This window comes from Amblyomma americanum, chromosome 7 (assembly GCF_052857255.1).
Source record: "Amblyomma americanum isolate KBUSLIRL-KWMA chromosome 7, ASM5285725v1, whole genome shotgun sequence".
NCBI lineage: Eukaryota > Metazoa > Arthropoda > Arachnida > Ixodida > Ixodidae > Amblyomma > Amblyomma americanum.
Genome location: NC_135503.1, coordinates 35715340 through 35732106, shown reverse-complemented (window position 1 = coordinate 35732106; position 16767 = coordinate 35715340). Strand labels below are relative to the sequence as shown.

General features: G+C 45.2%; 2 protein-coding genes across 3 annotated transcripts; both read right to left on the bottom strand.

Annotated features, from left to right (window-relative positions):
- Positions 1-1477: 1477 nt before the first annotated feature.
- On the bottom strand, positions 1478-4533 carry LOC144098889 (uncharacterized). 2 transcript variants are annotated; one of them, XM_077631820.1, is made up of 2 exons: positions 4311-4533; positions 1478-3490 (listed from the first exon to the last, which is right to left on the bottom strand). In XM_077631820.1, exon 2 carries the CDS (start codon positions 3456-3458, stop codon positions 2709-2711), a length of 750 nt encoding a protein of 249 aa, XP_077487946.1. In that variant the 5' UTR covers positions 3459-3490; positions 4311-4533; the 3' UTR covers positions 1478-2708. The 2 variants fall into 2 exon arrangements, with proteins under 2 accessions (XP_077487946.1, XP_077487947.1); XM_077631821.1 differs by having other exon boundaries at positions 4143-4311.
- A 1164-nt stretch (positions 4534-5697) lies between these two features.
- Positions 5698-16739, bottom strand: LOC144098882 (suppressor of tumorigenicity 7 protein homolog). Its single transcript, XM_077631809.1, has 9 exons — positions 16291-16739; positions 15928-16010; positions 13696-14041; positions 11686-11764; positions 10684-10738; positions 9876-9975; positions 7959-8056; positions 7267-7381; positions 5698-6548 (listed from the first exon to the last, which is right to left on the bottom strand). The coding sequence occupies exons 1-9, from the start codon at positions 16295-16297 to the stop codon at positions 5893-5895; spliced, it is 1539 nt and encodes a 512-aa protein (XP_077487935.1). The 5' UTR covers positions 16298-16739; the 3' UTR covers positions 5698-5892.
- Positions 16740-16767: the final 28 nt, after the last annotated feature.

The following is a 16767-nucleotide window of genomic DNA, read 5'->3' as shown; positions in this document are numbered from 1 at the left end:
GGATTGGCCAGGGTTTGGTGCAGGTCCAAACAGGGAGTGTCTAATCCAAGTGAATCTCAACCGAGTAATTAAGATTGGGAGTGAAAAGGAAATCCGTAATTTGATTGAGCATGAGGAAATCGAGTTGTAAATCAAGGAAACAAAGCTGTGCGAGTAGAATTACTAATGTGAGGATTGATAAGAAAGGAAATAATTTTGAGAGAATGAAAGTTTAAATAAAAAAATAAAAAATAAATAAATCTAGAAATTAACACAAAAATCTCCCAGTTGCACTGACATACTTGTGGAGTAGTTGGCACACTTGCCAAATGGCATGCCCTTTGAAGGTTGCACCGAACACCGAATGAGAGGAGGACAGGAAGAGTAAACGGCAGTCCTAATTGAGCGAGCGGATTTACCAAAAACTGAATTCTCTGCCGGTTTGCCCGCAGTAGAGGATGAAATGATCTATGGATTCAACGTCCCCGCATGACGCACATAGATTCGACGGCGTGAACCCCGAACGGCATAAGTATAGATTAAGGCGAGGTATCCTACAACGCAGCAGTGTCATAGAAACCTCACATTGTCATGATGTACAGTAACGTATATTCCATGGGAATTTCAAATGTTCGAAATCCGCTGCACCAAGGATGGGCTCATGGCTCAGGTAATGGTGAATTTGGAAGCGTTCATACCGGGACGTGGTCAGAAGTATGAGGTTTGGAACGCCCTGGGCAATAGGGCCATTGATGGCAGATTTCACGAGGAAATCGGCCATAGAATTTGAAGAAATGCCACAATGTCCTGGTATCCACTGAAAACGCACCTCTATGACATGACATGGCACAAAGTACAATAGGGATTGATAAAGGAGAGTAGTTTGCGAGCTTTCCAGTGCGGCCAAGACTGAGCGGCAGTCCGAGAGAATAATGACTTGATCAATTTTGCTGGGAACGCTTTGAAGGGCCAAACCGATAGCGAGAAATTCAGCAGTGTAAATTGGAGTATAATCAGGGATCCGAAGAGAGTAACGCCAATCTAGTGTTTGTGAATAAACACCTACTGCTGCCTTTTCGGCTTGTTGAGAGGCATCCGTAAAAATTGCAGCATGGCTCGGATACTGCAATAGATAATCCTCCAGGAGACAATTTAGCATGTTGGCAGGTAATTGCTTTGCATAAAGCGGCATCACATGGTCAAAGCAAACAGTTGGAAAAAAGTTGGAAAAAAGGGGTGCCGTAGTGAAGGTCTCCGCACCACCTGGGGATCTTTAACGCGAACTGACATCGCACAGCACACGGGTGCCTTTGCGTTATGCCGCCATCGAAACGCGGGAAAAAATAAATTGGGGAAGGCAGTTTAATGGTTATGGCCGTGTATAGCCACAGTATAGTAACAATTGGTTGCAGTCATTGGATGCGGTAGAAATAAAACTTCATTTAGTCAACTAGCTGGTGTAGGCACACGACGTCCAACATATTCACTATGAAGGCAGTAAATTGGGGGCAAAAGTTTATTCACTAGTACAACAAACCGACAACGTTTTCAAAAAAACCCTTCGGACGGTCAATCGGCTGCATCAATTTATTTCGTTAGCTGGAAGCTACATTTAACATGCTGCAAAAACGGTAATGCGGAGCGTTAGCACGTTCTCGTGATTAGCAAGACATGCTAGTCATCTACTCCCAGTGAAAATCCTTGGAATTCTACGAACAAGCCGTCAGTACAAGAGTGCAGCAATTTTTTTTTAAAGGTGTTGCAAAGTTGTTCCCTGGATGACTTCACAAGATACATGTGCGTTTGCATGAAAAAAAAAAAAAAGTCATGCTGCAAAATTACAACACAAGCTTTCTCGCACAAGCCTGAGAAAGTCTGCTACATGTATAAAAGTTTTCTAATTTCGTGTGCCTTAGTTCTGCAAAATGTACAAAAACATTTGGCGTAATTGGTGTATATGTGGTAGTACATGAGGACAAATAAATACCTTTTCTTTACCATGTGGTATTAAAAGAGTAGAAAACCAACTGCCTAGGCTATGCCACAAAGGCCATGCAAAGATGCACTTTGACAGGTGCTTATCTTTACTGTTTAGAATCATTTTTCAACCTCAATGAGTTCACAGGGCAAGCAGCAGCACTAAAACAAAGCAGGTGAATGGGTCAGTAGGCATGTCAAAAGCCACAAGCCTTGTGGCACACTTGTCAAAAAAAAAAAAACATTACATGTCATGTTTTGAGGCAGTTCAGAGCAGTTGCCAATGGGCCATCCTTATCAGTGCATTTTTGCACAACAGCTGTAGCATATGTACAGCAAGTGCACAACACACACTTCTCTCAGCATGCCCATTCAGGTACACAGAGCTTCATAAAGACTAGCAGAGATCCGTTGACAAAACAATGGACTCAAATATTCACTGGAAATCTTGAAGCAGACCGTTATAGTACCCAGCTCATGTCATAAACCTGTGTTTCACATTTCAAAAAAAAAAAGGGGGGGCAAAACAGGTTTTTTATGCTCTTTATGCTTTATACCAAAGATGTTTTTAAGATATTAAATTTTGTGACAAAGAAAGGCTAAGAGTTAGAGACAGTAACGACAATACAGGGAATGGACACTTAACCCTGTTTGAGTGCACAATCCCTTTCCTTCCAAGGGCTACGCGTACAACAAAGCTAAAGTAGTCCCCAAAACTGACAATGTGTGACGCGCACCTAACGGAAGCAATCCTAGCTGACATGCAGATTGCTAATTTTGCGCGACACTGTTTCAATGTCTGCCTTGGTCCCACACGCCTTAGCACTGCACACCTCCAGGTCATCCAGTGACTTAGACCTAACAATTCCAACACTTCCAGCCACAGTACAATTAGCAACAGAACCGCCAGGCTTGGTCCCCATGAGTGACAATTTAGAAGGGCTGCCTGGATTTGACTTGTTACCCCCGTCGTCACTGGTAACTTTCAAAAGCGACAGGCTAAGCATAGCTGCTGCAGCCTTTTCTTCTTCTTCTTTTGTCCTGAGCATTTCCACTATCCTAGGCCGCCACGGGTAGTCGTAGGGCTGATAAAAGTAGTGCTTCCTGCGAAGGGCCCGGACACGTGGCCGGCGTAATGTGAGCAGTGGCACGGTCTCTGATGGGCTGGGGGGACTCTCAGGGGCCAAGCCTCCTGAAGAAACGAAGGAGAAGTCCGCAATGTATGCTGAATTCATTGCCAAGACGCACAGCCCAGAGTGGTGCGGGCCAGAGTCCATATTCCTCGCACCACGGGCGAGCTTCTCGAGGACATAGTCCCGCCGAGAGTCTGTCACGGCACTCAGCATACCCAGCTCGTGTAGAGAAGCATCCAAATCTGTTGTGCTAGTGGTAGAAGTGGCCGACACAGAAGCACTAAGTGATGTGGGCTGAGGAAGCTGCCCAGGCCGCCCATGACAGCAGTAGCAACGAGGGCTGCTTGCTTCATGAAGAATGCTTGCCATTGTGCTGATAGCAGAAATGACCAAGGAGCAGTCTGAAATGCACAAAGTACTGTACATCATACCTCCATATATAGGCAGAACAAAGATCACCATAGAACTCTTTTGCACTACAAAATGCAAACCTCTAGCAACGACCCAGCTGAACATCAGAAAGCGATCCATTAACTTAATACTTGCTGTCAAGTCACTGCTTACTAATAACCGCTACACATGTACTACTGATGCTTGCAAGAGCGCAATTAAGACAGCGACCGAGACAGCCAGAGCGCCGCTAACGAACACAATTGCCACTCGTTAAGCTGCTAGAGATTAGCATATGTCACTTAGCTCGGCAACAATTACATTCAAGAGAAGCAGAACCGAGATCTAGAAGCTACGAGGCAAAACAGAATTATCAGTCTGTTGCTTTCAATACTTCAGTTCAGCTTTGCACGGTGGTTTAGGTGTTGCAAAGCGGCCATTTATGTTACAGGCTTGCGAAGCGTGCCGCAGCTTAAATCTAAAAGCAGACGCTAAATGTCGCGTCTGTGCATGATACTATTTGTGTTTAACCGCACTCAGCGCCAGAAACCGCACGCACTCGACGGTGCTACTGCTCAACAGCCGCTTTTGCTCAGGCATAAAATCCGCGAGCGGCGCACAAACGCCGGCCGGTCCTTGGCGCAGCAACGTCTGTTTACCTACCAGAATTGTCTGTTGCGCGCAGTTCCTTACGGTCTTGCAGGTACTTAAGTGCAACACAATATATGACTACAATGATATGCAAAAGACCACAGAGACAGGGCGAACAATATCGAGTTCTCAGCCGTTATTAGGCTGAGGCTCACAGTGCGAGAATACGAAGCAGCATACCAGTGCTCACAGCGCTTGTAACTCATTGCCAAGGGACGCGGCGTCAGGCGACTCTGCACAGAGTTGGAACAGATGATTGAAATATTACGCGTCTTCTAATTCAAAACGCAGTGTCGCACAGGGACATAATTACGAAGAGTTTGAAAAAAAATGCAAAAACTGCAGTGGGGCTGCGCCAGGCATGCGTGAGGAACCGACAGCCACCCAAGCTAGAGCTCTAGCCAAAGTTGGCCTGGTGGGTCGATACGAGTTGCGGAGAAACAAGCAAAACTAGGTCGAGATGCTGTTGTTCAACGCTAGGAGCGCTGCTGTCGGAACCCTCACTCCAGTGTACCAGGTAAAATTGCAGCTGTCCGCCGTTGCAGGCACCAAACTTGAGCCCAAATGACAGAGAAAAAAATTTAATATTAATTACACACTTGCCAAACACAGATGACTAACTATAGTCCAGTTAAGAGAAAAAAATCTGATCTGAACAAAGTTTTTACTGCAAAGAACCACATCTACGTCTTATTTCTTTTCCTTACAGTACAGGCTTGTTTGCACTCAAATTTTACAGGAAAATAGAAATCTAAGGTATGATATGAAAAGTAACACATCAGACATATGCACTTAGGAGGGCATAGTTGCAGGCAAGTTGGTAAGACATTATGAAAAACAAAAACTGCAGAGAAGACAGAGGCTGAACGTTGTGACTTTTTTGCATGGAACTGTTTTCCTACGTCATCTTCACCTTCACTTTTCTATTGATCTGTATAAGCCACAGTGTTCCTTCAATAAATGTTCATTGTTGATACTGCCCTGTGTTGTCGCCTGCCTCTGTCCCGTCTCTATGCAGTTTTTGTTCTTCATAATCTGTACTTACCCAGTCCATGCGTCAAATGGAAAATCGCACTTCGTGGTAAGGCCGCCACAATGGAGCGCAAGTTCAGCCAGCCGAGTGTGCCATATGTGTCATCTGCCGGCAAATGTCGCCACAAATACTAGTGGCACAAGCAACGAGTTTCTACATTCCGTGCCTTGCAAAGTCATGAGACTGGTATAAACCGTTTGCACCTATACCATAAGCATCAAGTGAAACTCAGTCAGGACAACTAATATGCAAAAAAAAAACTAATTTTAGCTGCTGGAGAAGAAAATTAAGTGGGGTTAATATTTTCAATGCACGGTTACCGTTCCTTCCAAGTGGAAATCAGGAGCACTTGTATACCGGTCTGCTTTCACCAAGATCCTATTATTTTGCTATCCACATTCCATAAGACGCTGATGGACGCGGAAAGCATGTCCTTTGTGTTCTTTAGCAAGCACAGAGGCAGGGCTGCTCAAGCAGCTTAGAACATTAAGTACGTACAATTAGCAGCCTTAACAACTGAGACAAACAAACAGCTCTGGGTGACTAGGCATTTCATTTTGCTTTAATTCGAGCATCAAGAAGACCCATGGAGAAGAGTGTCCACTCGGCTGCAAAGCAGCATGCACACGCACACACACATAATGGGGCAAGGGGCAGGCGCCACAACTACAATGACCACAAATGGGTGTCCGATGTTGGTGAGATGAGGCATGCGGCAACTGAAGACAGTCAGATGCGTGACAGCTGCTGGAGCAAACTGGATGGGAGCAGTGCTTCCAACTTGTCCAAGACATAGCCCAGAGGCAATGCCAGCCATGCCAGAAGGGTGCGGGCAGCTAAACCCACGGGCTCTGGATATTGGTGCGTGAGCAAGGCCAGCAGGGCCGTGAGTGAACAGAGTCCAGCTGTGAAGAGGATGAAGAAAGGAAGCTCCTTCTTCGGATAAACGGAGAGTTCATGGAAGGGTGGCAGGAGCTCACGATCCGTCGCTTCTGTGCAGCCCGGGTACGGATAGAAGAGCTGCCCTCGCTCCAGTGGATATGGCAGCATCCGGAAGGTTCCTTCCCAGGACCAGTGCAGTAGATTCAGAGCACCTTCCACCCGTTTCCAGTGGCGCAGATGGAAGAAAGCATATGCAAGCGCCTCTGAGTCGCCACGCTTGAGCAGGTGCTCTGGTGGCAAGATGAGGCTCTTGGCTTCCAGGAGGTACTTGGGCACATGCGGATTGAATTCAACAGCCCGATGCACAGCCTCCACTGCATTCAGCTCAGGACCAGTTAAGCCCCGACGTGCGGCAGCTTCTGTCGAGAATTTGTCGGCCACACCACGTGCCTTGAGTAATGCAGCTGTGTAGCAGATGCTCGCCGACTTTGGCAGATTGATATCTGTGCAGAACATAATGTAAATGCTTGTGAAAAGCATTTCGAGAAATCTTGACAGTTGCTGACATGCCTCAAATAAGGTGGACAAAAACTATGTTATTATCTTCCCCAAATTTTTTAGTCATGCTCACAGGCAGATGTTGAAGCAAGACTGGGAGCTCCCACACAAAACAAAGCTCTCGTGGAAGGAGACAGTTCCACCCACAGCTGTCACTTTCTCCTTTCCCTTTGCATTCACTCCCCCTCCCCCTTTCTCATATGCTTGCAGGGAATGGGATCTGCCAACCTACATACCCTGGCCCCCAAGCCACAATGGAGAGGTTCTGTCAACTAATAAAATTATGCAGTTAGCTAACATATTCAGATGCAGCTTTCAATCAAAGCATGTAGGGTTTACAATGCATGGGCCTGTCACCTGTGAAAGGTGGAAACTGTCATAACAGTGTTGCGATGCGCATCAAGCCATATGTGCTGTAACACCATTGAAGGCATTTTTTCTGGACATTCCTTCACTGGCTGCCAGGCAGCAATACCGATCATGCCAAGAGCAGCCTACATGATGCCTTAATTAATAGAGCATGAAGATGTGCATAATTAAGAGTGATGGCACCGGTGGGGTACAGATGAACACGAACACTTGTGACAAGCTACAACACATCAAGTTATGTATACTAGTGCTATGACTGAGTGCACCAGCTGAAACATGAAAGCATGAACTTACCATCGTATTTGGCAAGAACAGCCTGAACATCCGCATACGCTTGAAGCTCCAGGAGAGCTTCAATGAGATTCTCATGGATGTTGAAGAGGTTCATACTTGGAAATTCTTTCATTAACTGCAATTGAGACAATAGTGCACCATTTTGTACTGCCCTAGCATGGCCCACTTTTTTTTTGTTTTTTTAATTTTGCTCCTGATTTACTGTATGCACCTGGGTACTTGCACGATGTTTTATTAACCATCAGCATTTAGAAATTATCAAAATTACCTAAAACTAATTGCGCTGTAATCACGTTTCCCTTGATAAATCCCCTAGTTATTTACACTTCTGCAATGAAAGGCTGATACAGTGATGAAATCCTGGAAATTCATAGCTTTCATTCGATGTTTTCAATGCCTGGGCATTACAGGGTTAACGAGATTTCACTGCATTGTTATTCTGGCTGAATACACCATGTCTTCAACATATCCTAAAGCTACAAGGAAAAAATAAAAAAGTCTGGAAAGGCAATGTAAAGTGACCTCATTCTCATTTTTATATGCAGCCCCACCCCCTCTCTCCTACCACTTATGCACGTATCACAGCTTTCCAAGAGCACACCGAAGTGTTCACAAACGCATTTATTCAATATCTGCTATCATTAGGACACAATAGAAAATAAATTTGAAGGGAAACACCACACCATACTCACATCACGCATCATCTTGACAGCCTCCCGAACTTTCCCCAACTTTCGTGCGCACATAGCCAGTCTTCGACGCACATAGACAAGCACATTGCAATCCCTTCCTGCAAAGACATGCCCGACCGTTATATCTGCAGGTTACTGTTGTTAAGAACACAATAAGCTTGCACTCTTGCTGAATGATAAGTCTAGTGCCCAAAGTTTCGTCAAGGCTTTATCATAACACATCCTAGAAAAAGAAACAACCGAGCTGAGTTACTGATCCTTAGCCTTGTGATGCTGGCTCTGTACAATTTTAGACAACACCTCTTCTATAAAGGGCATGAAATGTACCTAACATGATTACACAAGCCAGCCAGCCTAAGGTCGCAGAATCAAATTCCATTTGCAGCGGCCACTTTTCACCGGAGGTGAAAGGCAACAATGCCTATATATTCTGCAATTTCAATGCACGTCAAAGAACCCCAAGTAGCTGAAACTGAACCAGAACTCTCCACTACGATGTGTCTCATGGCTCAGGTGTATCTTCAGGATATCAAATCCTGCACACCATTACTAAAGGCAGTGAATAGGCCCTGCTGAAGAGTTCTCATGGGCCCACCGAGTAGCTTTTTCCAATTTCCTTTCTTCCTTCCCCGCACACGCAATTCCCTGCCACTATAGAGCTAAAATTACTTTAATCTATCAAATGCTGTGAAGCACTGCTAATGCTGTTTTAAATGCACACTACAAAAGAGCACTACACCACCCTTCTCTGAACAGGTCAGAAGACTTGGAACCTAGGCACCCAAGCTACTTACAGAGCATACTACCACAGGTGGCAAGCAGACTGAATTGGCTGCAGAATGAGAGATAACTGCATGACAATTTACAGCACTCTGAACTCAAACTAACTTAAGTTTAGTTCCATGCGCTGCCTTATGAGCAAAAACTGGCATAACTCCCTAATGTCATTCCAGCCCTGACCCACAGTGAAACAGAACTGCATGTCACATGAAAACTGAAATTTCTTGCCAATAAACCGAATGAACAACACAGAAGCTAAGGTAAGCTTGGCCTTAAAGCAGATGTCTCGCTTTCAAGGGTGCCTCCAATTTTGTCCCTAACTTCAAGGCAAGTGGCTTGAGGCCGCAGAGTGTATGATTCAAAACCACAAGCTTGCAGCCTCTGTTTTTGCTACTGTAAGTTTGGTTTTGGTTTTTGGTCTTTGGGGTTTAACGTCCCAAAGGGACTCCCGGTATCGGGGTCGTCATAGTGGAGTTCTCCAGACAATTTCGACCGCCTGGGCTTCTTTAACATGCACTGACATTACACAGCACACGGGCCTCTAGCATTTCCCCTCCATCGAAATGCGACCATCGAGGCCGGGATTGAACCCGTGTCTACCCTACTGCCCTGTAACGATGAAAACAAGAGTAGGTACTTCTCTAGCAAATGAGCTGTACAAAACTTTTAGAATATTTGGCTTTTTCTTTTTGGGACCTTTTAACATTCGCTTAGCAGCAAAAGATAATTTTAGTGCCGAGAAGTTCAGAATTTCAAACAATATTTTCTCCCACCACTTGGTTCAAGCTCACAACGCTGATTGGAAGTGAATGCCACGGTATGGCCTAGCCTCGAAAGCAGTAATTCAGAGATCAGTGAAGACAGTCTCAAAACAGTCTCATAACCCACTCCTATTGGTTGGCCCCTTCAAAACTGGTCACTGGTCAGCCCAGCAAACGCAGTCTCAAAACCCCGCTCCTATTGGTCGGCCCTGACTTTGCACCAGGTGAAGAGAGTCTCTTGTTGGTCACCCCCGATCTTATTGGTTATCCCTGACTACGCCCTGACCATGGTCAGTGCCCAGGGCCGACGAATAGGAGCAGGGCTTTGAGACTGTCTTCAGATTGAGAATGTTCCGTAATTCAGCTCCAGACTTACTGTGAACAGCTTCGTGAAGAGCTCCCTGGTGTTGCAATGGCTGGCTTTTGCGATGATTTGCCTCGGCATACTTGAGGGCTTGCCGAAACAACTTCTCAGCCTGCGGGGGTTCACAAAACCTTTGTCAGGGCCAACACAAATAATCAAGAAGCTTTGCAGTCGCTATCTTATGTCAGTGCCATGAATTATTTACGAACTCATTCAGTCACCCATATATTTATTTACCTAAAAAGTGTATGCATGTTGCACCTAGGGCATTACCATAAAGGAGGGGGAATATAAAAGAATGTTACAATATAGCACACTCCTTTTACACACAAATAAGCAATCAAGGAAGTTAATCACAGCACAGTCAACATATAGCTCAAAAAAAGTGAAAATAACATGGACACATGGCCACGAAAACAAACAATAAAATCCTTTACTGTTTCAAATTGAAACTAAGGTTCCAGGTAAGAAGTTCTAGTCTCTAACAATTCTCAGAAAAAGAAGGTGGCAAATCTATTCGTTCTATGAACATATTAACGAAGCTTCTTGGAATTACTATGCCTGGCTGATGTGTAAGTTGGTTCAAGACTGTTGGCTTATAAGACTTCAAGAAATCATTACCACATATTGGCCCCCAGTGAGGGCAAGAAGTCTAGGACTTCTTGCACTAGCCCTGACAATGCATGAATAAACTTTTTGGAGAGAAATAATCAGCAGTGAAGAAAAGAATAGCCGCAAGGCCCCGTTAAAGGTGCTGTATGTCACACCCTGATAACCGCCACTCATATCTGAAACAAAAACAAAAAGACAAGACACACACCTCTAGAACATTTGGTGCCTCTTCTTCAGCCAACAAGATGTAGGCCGTCACACACCTGGGCAGAAAAAATCAGTTTTTTTCCGGCAAACATGACTCTCCGTAATGGACAGCAGATCAAGTGGCTGAGACAAGAGCTTTCAGCACTTTAGAAAATGTGACAACAGAATCTTTGCCTAATGTTAGTCTTTCTATTCGATCACTCGCATTTAAAACTCCTTCAAGCACTTGTCCAGAGGGACAGCAAGAAAATACAAACATTAAGTGAGGGATCCACATTAGAAGCACATAAAAATGAAACACATGTAAAAGGCAGGCACTTGGAGCTTTATGTGGAGTCACCATACAATAATTCAAACTCCAGGCTCCCCGTAGCCCTTTGTAAGAAAAGCACTAAACTGAATAAAGTACGACCCAAGATAACGCTGTGATCCATTCCACTGAGAGTCACACAAAGAGGACAATTTTGGACTCGGCAAGCTTGCTTTTTGCTTTGCAGCTGATTGCGAGCTTCTAGTGATGTCATATATGCAATGCCATCATACTCTTATAGAGCATTCCACGCTTCCTTCCCCACAACAAAGATAGCGTCAAAGGTCATGCATAGAAGCAAGGAGATTCGACTGGATTTGACGATACAGGGGACCATAAATTAATTTGTTGCCGGATGATACCCGGCCACACCTTGTCATGGCTTCATACAGTTGGAGACGTTTCTCAGTTCTGCATTCTTCCAAGTGTTCGTCAAGCATCCACGTCAAACAAGATTACACTCTAACTACATCCAGTTGCTTCCCACTTCCAAAGGCACTACCTCCAGCAATTACTTTTTACGAGGAGGTGGCAGAAGTGAACATTTCATGGGCAAAAATGAAGCGAAACATGCCGACAAATCCAGAGACAAACCAGTAAAGCATTACCTGGTCCAAGGGGATATGCTCTTTTATGGACTTCTGCACCAACAACAAAAAAGCAACGGATATAAAGGCAAGGAGCACTACTAACTCTGGGTTTTTCTCAAGAGCTGTGTGGGCATGCTGGATGCGTGTCTTGGGGTCCCTCTCCCGCCAGGCCATCTGCATCACTGCAGAAAAGTGAGGAATTGGGGGATTTTTTAGACCCCTAACTTGACTCTTCTTTAATATGTTTTTATGCGCAACCAAGTACACAACGCCACTGTCCTACTAAACAAGCAACATGCTTAGCTCCTCTGCACCTCGCAGCGGACTTCGAGCGTGCACAGTTGTGGCAGAAGGGTAAAAAAGGGACAGTCAAAGCGCTTAGCAACAGGAAACACTAAATTTAACTTGTCAAATGGCCACCGGAGCAGAACACAGAGTCCGTCACCATGCGATGGGAGCACTCAACCACCCCGTTTTTCTCAAACACTTCTCAGTTTTCAGCACTTTCCACAATCATCCTGGCTTCAAATGAATTTTGCGCCACATGCTTTCTCAGCCATGCCACTCACCAGTGAAACAAAGAAAAGTCTTCCAAATAATGCTGTATATGTTTGTGAAGCATACAAGTGAATTGTCTGTGAGTGAATTTCGATTTCCACTCGAAATGATCTTGTCCATTGCTGACCTTTGATAAATTCTGCTGCACTTGATTACACGCATCGGCATGTTATTTGTTTCTGTTTCGTAAGCTATGTAGTATGTCATGGCCAAGGTCCCCCAATTTTCTGCAGCGTATTATTTAGAATTCCGCGAATTGAGAACAAAGAATCTTCAATATTCTGCGAAAAGCCTCACGAGCAGCAGTGGTCGCTGTGCCGGCGCTTCTTGCTCGCTGCTTCGTGTTGCACAATCCTGTGTACCTTAGCCCTTTTTTCCCTTCCCTAATCTTCACGGCCCTTTCACTGCCCTCCCTTTCTCACCGGCCCGCGCCACCTTTTTCTACATTTTTCTACATCTTTTGCTCACGAGCTTGGTGGGTGAGCTCCTTGTGGGTATCTCAAAGGACAGTGAAGTGAAATTTGTGCGATATTCGTACTTTCTTTCCAAGTATAAAGCGAGGTGTTTTCTGACGTAGATGATTCAAAGAAAAAACTCACATTATATCTGCACAGTTGCAGTAACAGACCTTTCGACAAGCTCTAGTATCGAGAGCCTTTCCAAACAAGCGTGAGGATGCGTTGCTGCCAGAGCTGCAACGCTTGATGTGCTAGCTTTGCTTGAGCAGATGGGAAAGTGCAAGCATGCTGAGGCACTGGCAGAAGTTTGTTCCTTACCAGGTTTTACCTTCCAGGAGAATTTAGACAATCCGAAGAATTAAATTCCCATCAATCTATTTCCACTGATGTGCACAAATAAGTCACCAAAAAGAAAGGGCACGTGGCTGCTAACCTGCAATTCCAAGAAAAATGCTAAAATTCCATGAATTTTCGAAGAATTGTGGAAAATTAGGGCCATGACATCACCAATGCTTCAGTGTGTAATTATATACATCCTGTATACCTGCCTCAAATATGTTACACATGTAGAGCATGTGAGACAAATGTTTGACAGATAACTGAGTGAAAAACAAACAAGTTCCACATGCTGGTTGCATAAATGGTACTCATGAATGAAGCCACCTGACTGTACTCGAAAGAGAAATGATCGTTTGGTTTAGTTTATGGGGGTTTAACATCCCAAAGCGACTCGGGCTATGAGGAACGGCACAGTGAAGGGCTCACGAAATTTCGACCACCTGGGGTTCACATGCACTGACATCGCACAGTACACGGGCCTCTAGAATTTTGCCTCCAGTGAAATTCGACTGCCGCGGCCAGCACTGAACCCACGTCTTTCGGGTCAGCAGCTGAGCGCCAAAACCACTGAGTCACCTCGGCGGCATCCGAAAGAGAAATGAATATCAGGAAATGAGTTACAAAAAACAGAACAGAGACAAGTGTATAAGAGGGGGAGGAGAACATAAGCGAAGCTCTGCTTGTCACAACTCCTAACAGCATGCCTCCAAATAGCCCCACTAGCAATCGCTGTTAGCGAGCTAGAAGCCAAGTCCCACCTTCACAATCGGGGTGCCCTGCATCCGCTTCGCAGGCAAACAGCGTCTGATGGTCTTGTGCAGACAGATTCATGTCGTAGAAGGTCAGCGGCTCACGGCGGGTGGCAGCCAAAAAGCGCGAGTACTCGGCTCCTCGCAGCAGCGACAGTGGATTGCGCCACACCTTGCACTCGCCGGCTGACGATGGTGTGGGTGTTGAAGACGGTCCCCGATCGGGGGGCCCTCCGCGGTCGCCATTTCCCTCAGCCTCTTCGGCACCCCCGCCCAGCCAGGGGGACAGGTGGTTCAGGGAAACCTGCTCGATGAACGATGTCCCATACTTGCGGAAGTACCACCACTCGAATATCTGCAGATGAAGGGAGGAATGCATGAGGAAAACTAGCCAAAAAAAGATGTTACATACAAAAAGTAAATGATGCAAGACTGTGCAGAAGTTGAGAGCTAATTTCTGTAGAAGATAAACAAAATGAAAACATCCATGTCTTGAATGTGTGAAAAAGTACATACAACAAGACAAAGTCCACATCACAAAATTAGACCATATGTTTTGTGCCAGTAAATGGGCATTTCTAGCCCTACAGGGCAGCCAATGTCTGGAATGGCGATATTTTTTTTTTACCTTCTTTCTTATTCCATGTTCTTTAAATGAAATACTATAGAACAGAATTTACGCTTCAAACACTATGAACGTCATCATATTTTCCACCTCTTCTAGGGCCAACAGAATTGCTCTTATCTTGTTTTTATTATTCTCACTTCACTGTGTCACTATATATTTATTCAATGGTGAGTACCATATCCTTTACAGGATGGCCAGTGACTGAATTAAGTGTCTCAAAGAAAAGAAATCTTACTGTTTGTATACAAACCTCTTCTTCCTTTATCAAGTTTCATGACCACATTTCTGAGACAACTCACTGTGAAGTCAAACCAAACTAATGCCACATGCACTTTCCTTAGTTCTTTCCTGTTAGACTATGAGTGCCCTAATAACTGTTGTGGACTCTCGACAACTAGAACTCGAAGAAGACCGAAACTTTGTTTGAATGATCTGCAGTTCGATCGAATTAAGGCAGCCTTTGTAATACATCTGATGCCGACGGGTCCAAGCTACAAGTTTGAATAACCCGCTAGTTCGAATTAAGCGAGTACATTATATATGCATCAAACATGGCATGAAAATTAGTTTGACATTGCGGCTAGCGCACAAGGCAGACATACACAAAAGGAATTCGAATTTTTTTGTGTATGTCTACCTTGTGCACTTGTCGAATTATAGCAACCAACTAGCCCAATTAAGAGCCTTGATGAAAATTAGTACCCAAGATATGCACGGTTTACATCAAAAAACAGTTGCTGTCACCTTCACAAATTATGAGAAACTGCACAGATTTAAAAATCGTATGTCATTTTATCCGCACATAACAAACACTTCATTCCTGCCCTCTCGTGTGAATTTCCTGGCACAGAAGTGAGACACAGCTGAATGTGCACACGAATGAAGTCTGCTCAGCTTGTTTGCACCACAGCACTGGCTGGACCATAAAAGGAGATGGCGCCTTTTAAGGACAGCGGTAACATGTAAAGATATATACAGCTGCTCTGAAGTGCTTTTTTTTTTGCATGCTATCACTTGCTTACTGCAACTTATATACACCATAAAAGGAATAGTATTTACTGCCCTTCACTGCTTAGCACATGGATGTCCCAGGATCCCACTTTCAGTACATGTTGTAACTGACCCTTATTCTTCACACCCATGGGCAGGTATATATGCTTCATGTCATTTAACATGAGCTCCAGTTTTGAATTTATATTTATTCATGGCTAACTGTAAGTGGCGCAAAAGTTGCACATAAGCAGCACTATGGCAATTATATTGCTTAACAGAACACTATAAATGCCATCAGCAGCCGTGACAGACAATTAAGTTAAGTGCAAGCCGCAGCCTACGGTATTCAGAAATAGCGTGCACAACAGCTCAGAACACCGCACCGCAAAAGCGATAAGACGAGCGCAAGCAACGGACGACCGCAATATAGATATGCACAATTATGGCAACAAAAGCAGGTCACGCAAAAAGCGCACGAATTATCACCCCTGCGATGCAAAACATTTACGTTCACTAACAGTGAGGGCCGATACCGTACCTCGAAACCAAACGCACCGGCGCGCGAATCAAAACATCTGTCAAGCTACGTGGTGACATGCGCATGCATTATTCCAACTTACCAGTATCAAACCAGAGATCAGCGACGAAGTACCCGTCAGAGCGACGTAGAACTTCGGCGTGAGAGTGTTCAGAAACACGGAGGCTGAAAGCAAAGCAAAATAGTACGCAATGAGGGGAGCGCGCGGGAAAGGCGGTAAGCTCCGCGCATTCACGGAGCCAATTTCACGAGACCTGACCCGAGCGGCCAGGAGTGGCGTCGGTCAACAGCTGTGCGTAGCAGCACGCTCGCAAAGACGCGCAAGCGAGCTCGAAGCTAGTCAAGTCGCGCTTTTTGAAATCGCATATAAACCTGAACCAAGCACAGCCATGCAGCTCGTCTTAATAATGTAGTGTGGAAGCGTCATATCACTTCCGAGACTCACCCATCATGAAGACAGCGGGGTTCTGGCGCTCTGACTCCGAAAAGTCAGACACCTTCCACGAATCGAGAAAGCTTGGCGACCGTCGAACTATATGACGAACTCAAACCGTGACTGTGCTTTCAGTGGAGCATTACAACGCGGACATAGGCTTTACCCGGCGGTAGCGCGGCAAACAGATCGGCATGACCAAGGGGCAAACAGGCCGTCCTTTTCTTTACGCGCGCACCCAAGACATCAACGCCGGTCGCTGGGCTGCCTGAGAAGCCATCAAATTAACGCGGCAGCGGCGAAAAGGCAGTGTTCACAGCGTGCACACGTCCACCGCATCCACTGCGAGGCAACGGCAACCGCGTAGCATCCGCTGCAATGCTGCAAAAATTAGCGCACACACAAAACACAAATGAAAAGTGAAAAACACGTCTGCTAGCTCTGCATGGACAAGAAGCTTTACTTTCAGTCTTGAGGCGCCGCCGCTGG

Coding starts and splice junctions, on each gene's coding strand:
- LOC144098889 (XM_077631820.1), bottom strand. CDS start 3,458: ATGGCAAGCATTCTTCATGAAGCAAGCAGCCCTCGTTGCTACTGCTGT.
- LOC144098882 (XM_077631809.1), bottom strand. Junction 11,765..13,695: donor AGGGCACCCCGATTGTGAAG/GTGGGACTTGGC, acceptor ACTTTTCTGCAG/TGATGCAGATGGCCTGGCGG. Junction 9,976..10,683: donor AGGCACCAAATGTTCTAGAG/GTGTGTGTCTTG, acceptor GAACCCCCGCAG/GCTGAGAAGTTGTTTCGGCA.